Source organism: Galeopterus variegatus, unplaced genomic scaffold (genome assembly GCF_000696425.1).
Source record: "Galeopterus variegatus unplaced genomic scaffold, G_variegatus-3.0.2 Scaffold214, whole genome shotgun sequence".
Lineage (NCBI taxonomy): Eukaryota > Metazoa > Chordata > Mammalia > Dermoptera > Cynocephalidae > Galeopterus > Galeopterus variegatus.
The window spans coordinates 390,828-408,933 of record NW_007726325.1 but is presented as its reverse complement, the minus strand read 5'-3'; the positions used below and the strand labels follow the sequence as shown (position 1 = coordinate 408,933).

Sequence of the window (18,106 nt, the reverse complement as noted above, 5' to 3'; positions counted from 1 at the left end):
TTTACCAAAAAAATTTTTTAGCCTGAATCTAATCATGAGGAAACAATCAGACAAAATTGTACGACAATCTACCAAATAACTGGCTTAGAGTCTTCAAAAATGTCAACAACATGGAAAACAAAAAATAGGCAGGTGAACTACTCTACATTACAGGAAACTACACAGATGTAGGACAATCAACTGAACATGTGATGCTTGACTGGATCCTGGATTGAAGGGGAAAAAAAGGTACAGCTATACAAGACATTACCCACACAAGTGGAGAAATCTGAATATGACCTATATATTAGACAACATTACTGCGTCAATGTTAAATGTCTTGAAAGTGATAATGGCATTATGGTTATGGAGGAGAATTAACTTGTTTTAAGAGATATACATGCTGAGGTATTTAGAAGTAAAGCACCAGAATGTCTACAACTTATTTTCAAATGATCAGCAAAAAGCAATTTTAAAGAGATTAAGCAAATGTGGCCAAATTGTTAACAAGTGATCTGGATAAAGGATATACGGGTGTTCATTGTACAATTCTTACAACTTTTCTATAGGTTTTAAATTTATTTAATACTAAAATTTAGGGAAAAAGATAGTAATGAGAGTACACATACTGATCAATTATAATAATAAATACATTATGTTGCATTCACAGAATACTATACAGCAGTTACAATACATCATGTGAGTAGATCCGTCAAAATGAGTAGCTCTTGAAAACTATATTGACTGAAAATAAAATAAGTGGCTTGGCTGATGATAAGACACTATGTATGTTCGTTTCTTAAAACTCACAAAAGGAATACTATAAATTGAATATGGATGCATGCACACACAGTAAAGGTATAAAAAATGGGCGGGATGTAGATCAAACTACAGGATGTTGATTTCCATTAAAAATGGAGGGAAGAAAGAAAAAAAGGATTGGGAGGAATATAAAGGGAAGAGTAAAAAATATGAGAAATATATATGGTAAAATGTTATCACCTATTGCTTGAATTCACTGGTATATAGATAGGTATTTGTTATATTACTCTGTAGTCTTTTCAGTATGGTTGCAATATTTCACAATAAACAGATAAATTTTCAACCTTATATATCAATCTTATCTAATCAACTATTTAATTAACTATAAGTGACATATATTGAATTGGTAAACCTGTATATAGTGTAAATCTTTCTAAAATGTATATAAATCGATTAACCAGAACAATACAGCTATCAATGACAGAACAGGGCAGGGCTATGGAGCCACAAGGTAATAGCTAAGGCATGGGCTCTAGCATCTCTACAATAATGGGGAAGATAAAGAGAAAGCCAAGCTGAGAATTCAAAAGTACTCTAGTAGAGACAAAAGAAGATGACTTCTAATATTAGAGTCTGAGATAACTAAAACAGATCAAATTGAATTTTTCTAATAAGTGCTCCAAATGATGATGAAAAGGAACAATATGCTAAATCAACAAGATACTTCCATGCATATGAAGCACATAATATTGAACAAAATCCTATCACCTTTTTATTTACTTCTGTATTCTACTTAACATCTATTGAACAACTGATATCCATTAAACACATGTTAATCTTAATAAATGTCTATCAAACAAAGATAATACTCCTGAAAGTTCTCATTTATAAGTCATAGAGGATTCTCAATTACATAAACTTTCCCTTTAATAAATACAACAAAAGAGCCAGCCGGTGGCGCACCGGAGAGTGCACCGCTTGGGAGTGCGGCGGCGCTCCTGCCGAGGGTTCGGATCCCATGTAGAGACCAGTTCCCGCTCACTGGCTGAGCGCGGTGCGGACACAACACCGAGGGTTGCAATCCCGTTGCCGGTCCCCGGTACGGGCGCGACACCGAGGGTTGCGATCCCGTTACCGGTCAGTAAAACAGACAAAAAGGAAAAAAAATAAATAAATAAATACAACAAAGGAATATAAATACAGTTGACCCTTGAACAACGTGGTGATAAGGAGTGCTGACCCCCCACTCAGTCGAAAATCCTAGTATAACTTTTGACTCTCCAAAAACTTAACTATTAATAGCCTACTGCTAACCAGAAACCTTACCAATAACATAAACAGTCAATTAACACATATCTTGTATGGTGTATCTATTATATACTATATTCTTACAATACAGTAAGCTAGAGAAAAGAAAATGTTATTAAGAAAACCGTAAGGAAGAAAAATTACGTTTACAATACTGTTTATTTACTGGAAAAAAAAAATCCACATATAAGTGGACCCATGCAGTTCAAACCCGTGTTGTTCAAGGGTCAACTGTAACTGAAAGAGGGAAATAAAAAAGAAAAAAATGTTAATGGTAATAACAATGAAAATTCTCTCCCAAGAAGTGTCTCTAGAAGAAAGACTAATACACATATCTACAAATGTGGCACAGAAATCCTCAGCCTGCATATTCAGATTCTCCTGAATTTGCAGTTATACCAATATAAGCAAAGACATATATTCTAAGAAAATTTGTCACTACCACAGTCCTACCTTCAGTTTTCTGCTGCAAAACTGTCATCAAATGTTCTATAGCTTCATCCACATGTAGTCCATGGAGGTCTAAAACATTCTGTGGCAACAGAGAGGCATTGACTTTCTCAAAGATCTCCACCGCAGCGAGGTGATTGGCTTCTTTCATCTTCTGCTCATGAAGACTACCCTTTAATTGTAAACAGAGCACCAACAAACACTTTCGATATTTGCTACTTAGGCAATGAGGAAACCAATAGTGTCCCAAATAAAAGACAAAACAAAAAAGGGAAAAATAAATCTAAAATCTTAAATAATACAATGGACTAATATACAAGAAAGCATCAAAATTGTGAATTTCTGTAAATAATGTAGTTCTTAAACTACTGAATCACTGTTTCTAACATATTTTCTGAACCAAAAATCATAGAAAAGGGAAATTTAATTAAACAGTATCCATTTCAGGGAAGAACACACTGGTTTATTATCTTATGTTGGCATTCCCTCTCAACATCTTGTATTACCCCTGAAGCCATTCCCCAAAGTCTGCTGTTCGGACTCATGGGGCTGTACCAATCTGATACCTTTCACTGCTCAATCATGCAAAAGTAAGCCATATGGAACCACAAAAAATAAAAAGTAAATCAAGTGAGCTTCATATAATACCATGCCAGGCAGAAATTTTACTTCCCTCAAAAATATTAATATCAATTTCTTTTTCTGACTATAAAAGTGGTACGTTACTAAAAATTCAAATATGTAAAAACATGTAACCATTTAAATCCCTACATTCCTCCCGAGATGACCAATATTAATATTCCGCTGCCTTTCCTCCAGAAAACTTGTATCAGAAGTAGTACTGAATGACAGAATCTAACCTAATAGAAAATTTGTACTGTCAGAATAAACTAACTCATGTAAGCCACAAATGTAAAAACAACCACAAAAACAGAGCATTTCAAAGAAGATGAAATTCTCAGAACCATACATTTGTTATATATTAAGATACCTTATTTATGTCACTTACATAATCTCTACATTCCCCATAATAACCTAATCTAGTCACAATATGGGTATTATCTGCTTCAAGATTATTTAAATATCATAATTGACAAAGAAAAAAGGTATAAGAAGTTTTCCACTTTACCTGCTGGGCATAAAAGGTGGCGACATTTTTTTTCCCCATCCGATAAGCTTCTTTTGCCTTGCTGTAGCATTCTATCCTCTTCTGTTGGTGCAGAAAAGCCTCTGCCCTGTAGTCATCATACTCTGGGTACTCAAAATCCTGGAAAGACTGTTCACTTAGTGTATCTTCAGTCTCTTTTGATTTCTTTGCCTGTAAGATGTTACACAATAAGGTATACAAAGAAGGTAAGAAACATGCCTTACCTTCAGAAAATGCACAGGAAAACTGGGCTCCATTATTCATCTTTCTTAGAAAACAAACAACAGATTCTCTCCAGGGTCCACCTGGTAAGTCAGGTGCTTATCAGCTATCATTAAGTTTTTTATGCCATTAAGGTTACCCCTTCTTTAACCACTTTTATCTCAGGAGATGTTAAGGAGTTCTCTAAAATTATCAAAACAAAGTTTTTAAAGATGAAAAACAAAAAAAAAAAAGAAATTTAAATGTTAGTGTCTTGAAAACAAATAAACCAAAATGTTACTGGCATTAGGATACCCACTTTAGTAACTGTGGACCCCTAGAATCCTGGGATAACAAAGAGACAAACTATTCTCCTCACAAATCTTAAAGTTTTATCAGTTTTGTGACATCTGCCTACATTTTGTGAGCAAGCCTAAAAGTAATCTCCAGACATTAGGACCACTCAGAGGAGAATGATCAGGAATACAGAATTGCATGGAATATAGTTTTATGAAAAGACTCAGGCCCAGACCAGAGTTTCCACACAACCCAGGTGCACCAGATCTCATGAGAGCCAAAGTACCTATAAAGTCAACCATTTAAACCTGAGGGGAGCAAAAATCCTTCCCTAGGGAATCAGCAGCAAAGCAGCAACTAAGCTCAACCACAGAGCTCAAGTGCCGGTCCCCACAGGAAGTTCCCCCATTTTGGAAGTAAGCAAAGGACAGCAAATTAGTTCCAGCATAGAGTTTAAGTGGTGGGAACAGCATATAATCCAACACAGAACTGAAAGAAAAAGACAAAGTACCCATAACCAGAGACAAAGTTTGATATTAAGTAGTAAAGGTCTCACTTTACCAAAGAACACCTATAACACCTAGAAGGACCAGAAGTCCCTTGGTAGCCCAGGAGGGGGGAGGGCCAGGGGCCTCAGCCATGCCCCCCAACACATGCAACCAGCCCGGCAACAACCAAGCCGGGGCAGTGGGGGGCTGAGGGCCTTGGTCATGCCCCCTCGACATATGCAACCAGCCTAGAGACGACCACCAAGCCACAGCAAGAAGGGCCCCAGGTTCCCAAGCTGAGGTGGTAGGGGGCGAAGGCTTTTGCCACACCCCTCTGACATCTGCACCCAGCCCAGCAATGACCAAGCCACTGCTGGAAGCCCCCTGGTCTCCCCTGTGGGAATGAGGGGGGTACCACAGGCCTCAACCTCATCCCTCCTCCTTCCTTCTTCCATCCCCTTCCCCTTCCCCCTCTCTGCCTCCCTCCCAACTACCCTGCAACAACATCATAGAATGTAAAAAATAATATTAATTTAAAAATAAATAAATAAAATAAAAATAATCTCCAGAATAACTTAACATTTACATTTTGGCCAAGGTTTACATAACTAACAAAAACTCCTTTTCTAATTGCAACATTTTCCAATCATCTCCCACTTTGAGCAAGCACACCTTTTCTCCCCATCACTTCCCCTATCACCATAATGACCCACAGTACCTTGCAAATTATCAGGAGAGAGAAGAAGTAATCTTCCTTGATAATTTGGCCCAGAAAGTCTCATGATAATCTTGTAGACTGTCTGTATCTTACAATAGATTTCATCTATCTGTCCATGATACCATGTTTTCCAGATGAACAATCAGTGGTAGCACTAACATCATATGAATACCCAAAATTATCTAAATCCTATAACTCAACTAACTTATGGTGATACATTCAAAGAAAAAAGGGACCATACAATTTATCCGCAAGTGATCTTATTAATAAGAACAGCAGAATACAGTTCTATTAAAAAGAAAAAAAAAAAGCCAAATGCTGATACAAGATTAATATGTAAAATGAATTGTGTTTCTATGCATTTTCTATGAACAATCCAAAAGCAAAATTAAACAATTCCACTTACCATAGCATCAAAAAGAATAAAACATTTAGAAATAAATTAAACAAAAGACACACAAAACTTACACTCCAGGGCCGGCCCAGTGGCGCACTGCTACAGTGCGCCACTTGGGAGCGCGGTGGCACTCCCGCCAAGGGTTCGGATCCCACATACAGACCGGTTCCCGCTCACTGGCTGAGCGAGGTGCGGCCGCAACACCAAGGGTTGCGATCCCGTTGCCAGTCCCAGTCCGGTACGGGCGCGACACTGAGGGTTGCAATCCGTTGCCGGACACGAAAAAGACAAAAAGGAAAAAAAAAAAAAACTTACACTCCAAAAACCATAGCACACCATGGAAAGAAATTAAAGACCTAAGTAAATTGCAAGACACCCCATGTTCATGGACTGGAAGACTTAATATTGTTAAGATGGCAACTTTCCCCAAATTGATCTACAGATTCAATACAAGCCCCATCAAAATTCCAGCTGGCTTCTTTGCAGAAATTGACAAGCTGATCCTACAATTCACATGGAAATGCAAGGGGCCTAGAAAAGCCAAAACAATCTTGAAAAAAGTAGAACATAGTTGGAAGACTTACACTTCCCAATTCCAAAACTTACTACAAAGCTACAGTACTCAGGACAGTGTGGTACTAAAGTAAAGATAGACACACAGATCAATGGAATCAAATTAAGAGCACAGCAATACACCCTTTACACTTATGGTCAATTCATTTTCAATAAGAGTACCAAGAAAATTCTATGGGGAAAGAACAGTCTTTGCAACAAATGTTACCAGGACAACTGTATATCCACATGCAAAGGAATGAACAGGGACCCCTATCTCACAACATATACAAAAATTCACTCAAAATGGATCAATTAATGTTAAGAGCTAAAACTGTTAGAAGACAACATAGGCATGAATCTTCGTAACCTTGGATTAGGCAATGGTTTCTTAAATATAACACCAAAAGTACAATGCAACAATTGAAAAACGGATAAATTACACATCATCAAAATTTAAAATTTTTGTGTCCCAAAGGATACCATGCGCACACACACACAAAAGATGGTGGATGATTAGCTCATGTGGGTAAAGAGTGATACTGATAACACCAAGGTCCAGCATTCAATCCCTGTACCAGCCAGCCACCACCCAAAAAAAAAAAAAAAAAAAAAAAAAAAAAAAAAAAAAAAAAAAAAAAAAAAAAAAAAAAAAAAAAAAAAAAAAAAAAAAAAAAAAAAAAAAAAAAAAAAAAAAAAAAAAAAAAAAAAAAAAAAAAAAAAAAAAAAAAAAAAAAAGGAAAGAAAGGATACCGTCAAGAAAGTAAAAAGATAGCCCTCAGAATGGGAGGAAATTTTTGAAAATCATATATCAGATAAGGGACCTCTATCTAGAATATATAAAGGACACTCAGAACTCAACAATAAAAAGACAAATAACTTCAATTTAAAAACATTCAAAAGGATATGAACAGACATTTCTCCAAAGAAGATATTCAAATGGCCAATAAGTAAGTACATGAAAAGATGCTCAACATCAATAGTCATCAAGGAAATGCAAATCAAAACCACAGGAAGATACCACTTCTGTATTAAACATGTCTTTCATTTTCTGTATTCTTATGCTTTGACATTATGGGGCCTTGCCAATCCTGCAGAGACTGCCTCCACACACCCACTCTTGCCCACTAGGTTTAGCTAATTCCTAGAGATAGCAACTACCTGCAAGCATACCTTTCATTTGCAAACCAACCAATCCAGAGTCCATACCTTCAACCACCTCCTTAACAGGGCTCTCATAGTCCAGGCCACTATTCCCCTGCCCTATTCACCCAACGGCCAGGTATCAGACAACTATGAGCAGCCCCTATGCCCCAGAGCCCACTGAAATTCTTCAAATCAGCCAATCATAAACCTGCTTATCCTGCCTTGCCCATTCCTTCACACAGAAACCTAAATAAAGACTCCTGCCCACATTTCCCTCCTACTCCCTCTGCCTCCTGATCTACCATGGTAGCTCCCTGTGTGGCCTTGGGTAGCAAGCCATACCTCCTGTTTCTAGGAATCTGTGAGTATAATAAACTTCTTCCTTCATGACGTTTCCATGTTTACTCCACCTCATTAGAACAAATCCTGGATATCCTTAAAACAACTTCATACCTGCTAAGATGGCCATAATCGAAAAGACAACAGGGCTGGCTGGTTAGCTTAGTTAGTTAGAGCATGGTGCTGATAACACCAAAGTCCAGGATTTGATCCCCGTACCTGCCAGCCATCAATCAATCAATCAATCAATAAAAGAAGACAAATGTCAGTGAGGATATGGAGAAATTGTAACCCTCATTCATTTCTGGTGGGAATATAAAATGGTGCAGCTGCTTTGGAAAAAAGTTTGGCACTCTCTCAAAATACTTCTGCTTACATATTTATATTCTAGGACCCATCACATCACAAACCCACTGTTATTCAATTAAGCCTAGAATCTATTGTGTAGACTCTACTGTGTACATGGAAGTTGAAGAAATTCAAGTACTTGTCATGCACAGGGACATTGAAAAAAAAAACAATCAGAAATAAATTCATTATTTTGAGTGCACAGATACTCTAAACCAAATTTGCCATTGGTGGTCAAATTTCCAATCTAGTCAAAATGGTGAGAAATAATCATTAAATTATTATACTCAATGAACCAATTATGTTTTTATATACAACTACTACAATTATAGTAAAAAATAAGTAATTCCATACCTTTTTGTCTTTAGACTTCTGGGCAGTATGAGAAGTGACATTCTCATTTTGGTGAACAAACTCTTGCGCTACAACTGTTTTTACAGGGTCTCCTTCAAGAACACAGTTTAGAAACTGCACTGTATGTTCTAAAGAATAGCTGTAGAAAGTTTAAGTACAAATACAACGTTAATATAATGAAAATAAAAGTTACGTGGAGACAATATAAGCAATCTTCAAACAATATTTATAAGAATATAAAAAACTGGCTTACTTTTAAGTTTTCAACATTGAAATTAAATGTGCATTGTGTATCTATCCCAAGGAGTCAAGAATGATCAGAAGAAAACTGTCAAGTAATAGGCTCTCAAAAACTAATTTTTAAAGATGAATACCAAAAGGTGACATATTGATAATTAAACTTTATTCCAGGCAGATTATCCACAACAAATCTTTCTTTCATTTTATCAGCTATATTCCTTAAGTCCTTTGTTAGATTCACAAATGGTTTCAGTTTCCTTCAAACATCAAACACAGACAACAGACCACTAAAGCTGACATTTTTGTCGTGTCAAATTCCACTTTTACTTATATCATGGAGTTCTAGTCAAAGAAATTCTAAGCAGGGTACGGAAATAAGAAAGGAAAACACTATCCTCCCTATCATCCCTACATTATTCAGGCATGTTTCATGGTGATACTATATCATCTGTACTATGAGATTCTACAAATGGACAAACATCTGATACACTCATATTCCAATATCTAAAGACACTCATTCCAAAGAAAATTGTAAATGATTTTATACTGCTCATTATTTCAGAGTGTTTATACCTCTCATCTTTTCCATTGGCCAGATAATGAAGAGCCGACCATCTAGGAATCTTTTTGAAACATGATAACCAGTTATCCAAAATGGTGTGATATTTTGCTGTTCTTCAATTTATTAAAGACAACCCTTGAAGGGAAACCATTTAGAACTACCAATTCTACTTTAGCCCTCTCATCTTGCTGCCTCAGATATGCTCAATACACAGATTTCTAGGGGCTGAAAGCTCCCAGTCATTATCCAAATCCCTTCTAGCCCTTAATATCATCCGCCCACTCCCAGGACTGAAAGTCAATCTCCACCACTGGCGTTGTTTGAGGGTTACAGCCCTAGAAGATTACACCTTGAGCACATAATGCAATAACTGAGCCTATCTACCCTTCTTACCAAGATGAAGCTGAAGCTACTGTTAGCTGAGAGAATCATCCAGACAAAAGAGTCAATCAACTACCTATCCTGAGGGGCCTGACTGATCCATCACTTTGGCCATCCCCAAAAAGGACTCACCCAGCTCCTCACCTTGCCCCTTCCTTTCCCTTATGGGAAACCACAACTCTAGCCTGGTTCCTCTCAGGCCTTCTTGCCCCAGGCTCCCATAGAAGAGAGATGCCATATGCCAACACCACTCCCTTTGACCCCAGTCCTTGGGGGATTTTAATACATAATCCTAAGAAAACAGATTAGGTAGCAAAAATAAATTAGGAAATTATGGGCTAAAATAATACCATTAAAAGTTTGATTGAAGGGCCGGCCTGTGGCTCACTCAGCAGAGTGTAGTGCTGATAATACCAAAAACATGGGTTAGGATCCCATATAGGGACGGCCAGTTAGTTCACTGGGTGAGCATGGTGATGACAACACCAAGTCAAGGGTTAAGATCCCCTTACTGGTCATCCTTTATAAAAATAAAAATAAAAAATAAACTGATCATGTATTAAGCTACAAAGAAAATCTCAAATTCCAAAAAACAGAACTCTTCCAGGCCACATTCTTATGCCCCAATACAACAAAACAAAATAAATAACCTTCTGCTATCATCACCACTAATGCCATCAAACCATTTAGAATATTAAAAACTTCTGGGTAAATAGGAAACCAAACTGAAATTAGCTTATTAGAAAAGAATGAAAATGAAGACATCACCTACTAAAATGAAAACAATATACAGAGAAAAATTCATACCTTCAATGTATTTGTTATTAAAGACTGAAGGGAAATGAATTAACCAAAGAGTTGAAAACACTTGTATACTGACAAATTTTAGGAGAAAGAAATCAGCAAAAATAAATTATTAGAAAACATGAAACAATAGACTTTGACCAATAAACCAAGGGCTTCTTCTTTAAAAGGACCAATCTGATAAGGAGCAAAAACAGAGAAAACACAAAATATGCAACATTAGGAAAGGAAAAAGGGATATAATCGAATATAAAATAGTGTTTTGGGGGTCAGCCAGTTAGCTCAGTTGGTTAGAGCACTATTTTATAATACCAAGGTCACAGGTTTGGATCCCCACTTCAGCCACCAAAAAAAAAATAATGAAAATAATATTTTTAATTATAAAAGAATATTATATACAACTTAATAATAATGAACTTGAAAATGAAGGTATAAATGCTGACTTTCTGGAAGACAAAACTTCCAGAAATGACTCATGAAAGAAAGAAAACATCTTGGGCCGGCCCGGTGGCGCACTGGAGAGTGCACCGCTTGGGAGCGCAGCGGCGCTCCCGCCGAGGGTTCGGATTCCATGTGGAGACCGGTTCCCGCTCACTGGCTGAGCGTGGTGCAGATGCAACACCTAGGGTTGCGATCCCGTTGCCGGTCCCCGGTACGGGCCCGACACCAAGGGTTGCGATCCCGTTACCAGTCAGTAAAAAAAAAAAAAAGACAAAAAAAGGAAAAAAAAAAAAAAAAAAAAAAAAAGAAAGAAAACATCTGAATAGCACAATAACCTTGAAAAGATAAAGATTCTAAAGACTCTCTCCCTGAAAAGGTATAAGCCCAGAACCTTCAAGGTACTAAGTTATTTAAACTATCTATAGCAGAGAGAAAAATGGCAACCTTGCCAGTTTATTTTATTAAGCCTGATATCATATAAAACCCTGAAACCAAAATCTGACAAAAACAGCCCAGGAACAGAAAAATCACAGACCAATCTCATTTGATTACTGTTTCAAAAATCGTGATGAATTAGTAAATCAATTCCTACACTGCTTTAAAGGGAAAAAAAAACAAAAATCTGAAAATAAAGTAGGTTTTATGCTAGAAATCTATCATTAATGATTGATATAAAATGCTGTATATTAATAAACTAAGATCAAAATCTATATTAGATTCTTGAAAGGTTCTGAAAAGACCTCTTTTTAAAACAAACTCTTGCTAAAATACGAATTTAAGAAAAATATATTATCAAAAGTATAAATTATTCAAACCAGAAGCATTTCTTAATGTACCAAACATCAAAACTCACTATAACACTACAACAATTAAAACAATATGGTGGCAACCCAAGACCTAATAAATAGCTCAATGGAATCCAGAAAACGTGTATTTGGGAATATAGTAATTACTGGTTATATTTCATATCAATAGGTAAAAATGATCCATTCATCTTGTTAAATTATTTGGAAAAACAGTTAAGAAGTTAAATCTCTACCTCATTTATAAATCTCTACCTCATACCATACATATAAAAATGCTAGGTAGATAAAAAATGTTTAACTATTAAAAATACTGAAGAAAATATTTTTATAATATTAGGCTAAAACAGACTTCCTAAATAAGACATTAAACTCTGAAACAATAAAAGAAAATATTTTCTGATAAAACATACAAATTAAAACATGCATATGACCAAATAGACTATACCACATTAAGACTTAAGTATCATAGCAGGAAAAATAATTGTAATCTATCTTAACAGACAAAAGATTACTATTTAGAGAGCTCCCACAAGTCTAGAAAGAAATAGGGAAAAAAAGAAAAAAGAAAAACAAGCAAAAAGCAAGTAATTAGTATTAATAGAAAAAATAAATGCAAAAACTCAATCTTACTAATAATCAGATAAATAAAAATTTAAACAATAGTATCACTTTTTCCCATCAGATTGGCAAAAATTTTTTAAATTACTAATATCCGGGGTGGTTACACTGTCAGTGCATATAACTGATACATGCAGCCCTTATCCTTATTAAAGGAAATTTGACAGTAGCTATAATTTTAAATGCACACACTCTGAACTAGCAATTCTACTCTTAGGAACAACAGCATTGACCCATATACACAAAGATGTATTTTCAAGGATGCTCACTGCAACATGGTTTCAAATATTTTTCACAGTCAAAAAGTCCACAAATAAGGCATGTTGAAATAAATTATGGTACTTTCCTACTATGGAACACTGCAGACTTGAGAAAGAAAAGAGGAAACCACAAAATATGGACAGGAAAAATACCAGCAAAACTACAAAACAGTACATAACATACAAAATTTTTGGTGTAATACATATGAACATACACGCACAAAAGATAAAGGCACACACATACATTAGCATATGTGTGTACACACACACACACACACACACAAGAAAAAATTAAGGAGAAATATATGTTAATTGCCAGAAACTGTTCACTTTCTACATTATGTACATTGCATTTGAATTGTTTATAATATGGCTATATTGTTTTTGTTATCAGAAAAATAAACATAACAGATTAAAATATGTGGCACATATTTCTAGTGACATCAGAGTAGAAACTACAGACAATCCTTCGGCACTCACTTGTGGTCCTTGAAAATGTCTGCCAGGAAATTTTGGTTAATAGCTGGAAATATCTTAAAGAGTTGTTTCTCCTTTAGTTTAGTGGCACAATCTTTTTCAAACATAAGTGTCTCCCTTTTCTAAAACAAAAACACAAAAATCAACCTTAAGATGGAATTTATAATACTAGAACACTAACCAAAAGCATGGTTATTTTGTTGCAAAAAGACTAATAATTTAAAAGCAATCACAGACTTTCTTCACTTATTAAAGGCTAAAATTAGTAATATAAGTACTCTTGCACTATTTATTTATATCCCATTTTTTGCGAAGTATTTGAGGTTGCTTGTAAATACACACATACACACACAATCACACGCATACATATGTATATGCATGTGTACATAAACATATACTCATATATACATTCAATACATTCAATCATATTATATAAAAAGGATGAAGATATATACAGTATATATAAACAGGATATAAATAAATGAAGTCAGAGAATAGAGAAAATAAAGGTAAGAATACAGGATAAAGCTAGCAAGTAAAATTAGTATATAAATGCATGCCACAAAATCCTGTATAATTGCTAAAGGTGGACCACAAATTTAGTTCTGAGCCTCTTAGTGGCCAAAGCAAAGGGGGAAACAAAGATTCTCAGTGTCCATAAAATAAAAACAAACCAGTTGCTCAGGAGAAGTACAGCTTTTTCTGGTACTGAGACCTGAGAGAAATTTCTCCCATCGGTCCTCATAAAAGGGACACTGTGTGATGCTGTGAACAACGTCCTCAAAAACATATTCTCCTCAATGGGCAGAAACTACAATGTACAAATAAGTTGAAAATTCAGGTTGACAGAAAATCTTAGAATTCACAATTATTTTTAAATTTTTCACAAACATATTTACTGCAAAATAACTATATAAGAACTATTATTGCTATTTTTCACAATTCATATTTGGATCTGTTCAAATTGCCAGACCAAAAGAACTTTCCTGAAATAAGCTATTTTAACTCTAATCTAGATTATGGTAAACCTTCTTAAAGTGACTTGTAACTATGACACTTTGTCAACACTGTGATGTAACTAAACAATTTTTGTTTACTATAAAGCTCCCGATGTCTGAAAAATCACTTCCTATAAAATTTCAAAAGCAATAAAGTGACTCTGAAAATTCCCAAATTTAAAAATTATAATAATTCAAGACAATCCTAGAATTGTTTTGAAGCCTAACCATATTTAGGCCATTTATAACATCAAACAGCAATAAAAAAGGAACCATGATTGGTGACAATATGACATGAAAAAGAGGACTGATAAAGCTGAACATATCACTAGAGTGATGGAAACAAGCCACCCTCAAGAATTAAAAATATTTGTATTTATGCATTATAATATGAACTTACTAAAAAAAAATCAATAATCAGATTTGCTGTAGCAATTTATCAGGTCTAAACTATAAATTCTGAGGTCTCATCAATGAAATCTCATGACCTTCAACATCTTACTATTAATTATTCTATTCATATACTATGCATAAAGTTGATTTTACATTCTTTGCTTTAAAAAATATACAAAGTGTATTTTTCCTTTGGGGACAAAGCGTAAGGAGAAAGCATCAATAAATTCCCTTACTAAACTAACTGGTCAGTTAGCTCACTTAGTTAGAGTGTGATGCTGAGAACACCAAGGTCAAGGGTTTGGATCCCTGTTTTTGCTGGATGCCAAAACAGAAACAGAAACCAGAAATTCTCTTACTGAGGCTCTTATTTGGGGGTGGGGGGTATCCCTCAGACTAAAGTCGTGTAGTCTCTATTACCCAACCCATAAAAAGATAAGCAAAAATCACTGATGCAAAAAAAAAATGCATTAAGTTGTGAAGTCAAAAGATGCTCATTTGTTCACTATTATACTGAGAGATTAAAAGACAGAACCATGAAGATAAGTTTCAGTAGTGGAAAATGGCATTTCGACAAAAAGTATCACATCATTGTGTTAAGCTTTTCTTATTTTCTTAAGAAAATCCATTTCTCCAAATTATTTACATAAATTGAAGAGGATATTTGAAACATTAAAATCATAAGATTCTGAAGAGATTGTTCCTTGGATTATGTTAGGAGGCAAAGATGGGAATGGTAGCATATTTCCAATTTAATTAACAAGATAACTAGGAAAAATAAATATGAAAGTAGAGAAATCCCACCATTCTTCCTATGCCCCAATTCTATGAGTAGTCAAATGAGTAAGAAAGAGTATAAAAATGTTTTAAGATCACCATCTCGGGATTTTTTTTTCCTTGAGATTTGGACTAAATAACCTATATGGGTCTTTTCCCTTTTGACTTTGAAATTCTTTAATACTAATTGTCAGAATTCCAAAAAAGGCTAAGAAGAAGAAATGAAAAAGAAACTAACTTCACTTGTGGCTTCATACAGTTAGGTATGTTGAAATAAGGAGACAAAAATAAATAAAAGTTCAAAGTAAAATGAAGTTTCTGTTTGAACTTGCTTAACTGAAAAGTTAGATAGAAAAGGAAGAATAATTTTTTTAATTCAAATTCATAAGTTTCTAAGATTTTTCTATAAAAACTTCTGTTCCAAAGATGAACACATTGTTAATAGCAAGACAGACATTTCTTATTAATTTATACATAAAAGTATGTTTAAATGAAAGATTTCTTATATGTTTTCTAGAGATAAAAAAAAAGAGGTAAATGTTAAAAGCTAAGAAAGATACAGCTCAAACACCTGCAAAATTAAAGCTAAAACAACACAAATTTAACATAGATGGTTTATTGTAACAGAGTATCAACTAATTTCCCAGAAGCAAAAACCTCTAGCTTCAAATTATACTTAAAACATTTTTAAATTTTAACATTAACTGCAAGCAGGTTAAAGATGTATTCCAGTCTACGAAATACAGAATCAAATAAAAATCACAAAATAAACACACACAACTAGAGCCAGAGATAACGGCTTAATATTTATACTAACTCATACCAAATCATGTTTTTCCTGTAAGGCAATTTCTTCTGACATTATTTCTCTGAGTGATACTTTTTTAGTTTGAGTATTCCAATGATCCAATAAGGGTAGCATATCAGGTGCTGCTAAAGTCTTCACTAATCTTCTGCCAGTTCTCTGAGATGATTTTTGCTCGGGATTGTCAACACCAATATGTCCAACCAGGGAAGAATCTACAACAGCAGTATAAATAGTGTCATACCCTCAACAATAAATGTACAAATTAAACACTATTCATTCTGCTAAATCTATCTATTGTGGAGAGTCCAAGGAAATATGGCTTTTTACTTTTCGGTTTGTAAATATAACACTACTCTGAAAGTTCAAAATACAACTTCACATAATTGTAAGCAAGAAAGATATATGTAAATATAGGAATATTCCAAGTGAGTAATAATCTGGGCATAATTGTAAACCAACTCAATGCTTCCCACTCTTTGCAAATCACATCAACACACAAAAAACGATGACACTTGTAAACAGAGGAAGTTACAGCCAGCTGTAAGTGAGCAACTAGAACAGCTCTAGTCAGCTCTGTCCAGCCACTCTAAGGACTGAGAGGATCAATATTTTGGCAAACCTATAACAAACTGGAGGCGCACAACAGACTGAGCAAATTATATTCAAAATAAGGAACTGAACATTCTAAGAAGTTTGCAATAACCGAATTTAATGTGTAACACTTCAGCATCTCTAAAGGATATGCTGATATATTCCTTTGCTTTCCTGGGGAGTGAAAAAACAGCAGATACTGGCATTCATACAAGCATGATATCCTTTGACAAGCTCTATCCCTCAAACAGCTTAGCTCTTGAAGCTACAACATGAACACAGGTCTGAACTAAAGCAGATCCTAAGAATCTTCAAAGTGGAGCTCCATGTCTTGCTCCCAGTGCAGACTGGACTAAAGAGGCACCTAAAGGAACCCATGCACAAGAGGAAGACGCTTATTAACAGGCCTGCCACCCTGCAGTAATTACTGAAGACAGTGCTAAGAGAGGTTATGTGCAATGAAATATTTTTTAAGCTAGAAGGATGAACCTAAAAAAAGGTTGATTTTTATTATCTAATATTAATATCAATAAAGATTTTAAATAACCAGGTAACATTTCAACAACACTCTTGATCAAACACATGAACACTTTATTTCTCTCAAACCAAAACAGATTTCTTTCAGGCAGAGCAAAACCTTAACAGAAAACACTTTTACTATATGTAGTAGAGGTCCACAGCACTCATGAAAGTTAAATATATATGATAGGGGCTTTTTTTCTCTTTTATGTTTTACTTTATATCAATATTAAATGTTAAGTATTCTTAAAGAACTTTTATTTGCAAATCAAACTTTACAGGTAGCATATTTTCTGTTTAAATATATTTAGAATTAGTTAAAATTCACAAACCCACACCAAGTTTTAACATTAAGACAAGAACATTAGAAGTAAAAATATGTACTTTACCTTGCAAAAACTTGCCACTGGATACCTCTTCTTGTCTTTGGCGCTCCTAAACACAAATGCAGAGCAGGGGATTGGCATTGGCAAAGGACAAAGTTATATTATTTTTCTCTAGAAATCATTTTCTCCTTGAATAACTGTAAATCTTTCTTACTAAATCTAAGTAAAACAATAAATCCAGATTGAGAAAATCATAAAGTATGCCTACATCTATATATTTTTCCACTTATAGAGCTCTTATGCTGTTTTCTAAAAAACTGTTCTTGAAATTTAATCTATCAGCATTGTGGTCTTTAATTTAGGGAGGAAAAAATTCACTACGACTTTTTTCCTTAAAAAGAAAAAAAAAAAAATCAACAATCACATTGAGCTCCATCACCAATTATATAATTGGGCCAATCTGGAATTATCTAAAATACTGGAAAGAGGGAAAAAAAAAAAAGTAATCTATTAGCTGGTAAAATTTCATTCTTTCTCAAAATCAAAATTCAATAGAACTCTTTCATATAACATGGTAGATTTTATTGAAAAGCAAAGGTGACAAAATGGATACAAAAGG

The 18,106-nt window shown here is 34.7% G+C and overlaps 1 protein-coding gene across 2 annotated transcripts in view; it reads right to left on the bottom strand.

Moving 5' to 3' along the window:
* Positions 1-18,106, bottom strand: part of N4BP2 (NEDD4 binding protein 2) — a 64,205-nt gene that overhangs the window by 20,572 nt on the left and 25,527 nt on the right. For both annotated transcript variants that reach the window (XM_008565933.1, XM_008565932.1), the window contains exons 9-14: positions 17,551-17,596; positions 16,067-16,263; positions 13,079-13,197; positions 8,487-8,625; positions 3,629-3,817; positions 2,503-2,671 (exon numbers count right to left, since the gene is read on the bottom strand). In XM_008565933.1, the coding sequence (XP_008564155.1) occupies positions 2,503-2,671; positions 3,629-3,817; positions 8,487-8,625; positions 13,079-13,197; positions 16,067-16,263; positions 17,551-17,596 (859 nt within the window). The remainder of the gene's footprint in view (positions 1-2,502; positions 2,672-3,628; positions 3,818-8,486; positions 8,626-13,078; positions 13,198-16,066; positions 16,264-17,550; positions 17,597-18,106) is intronic.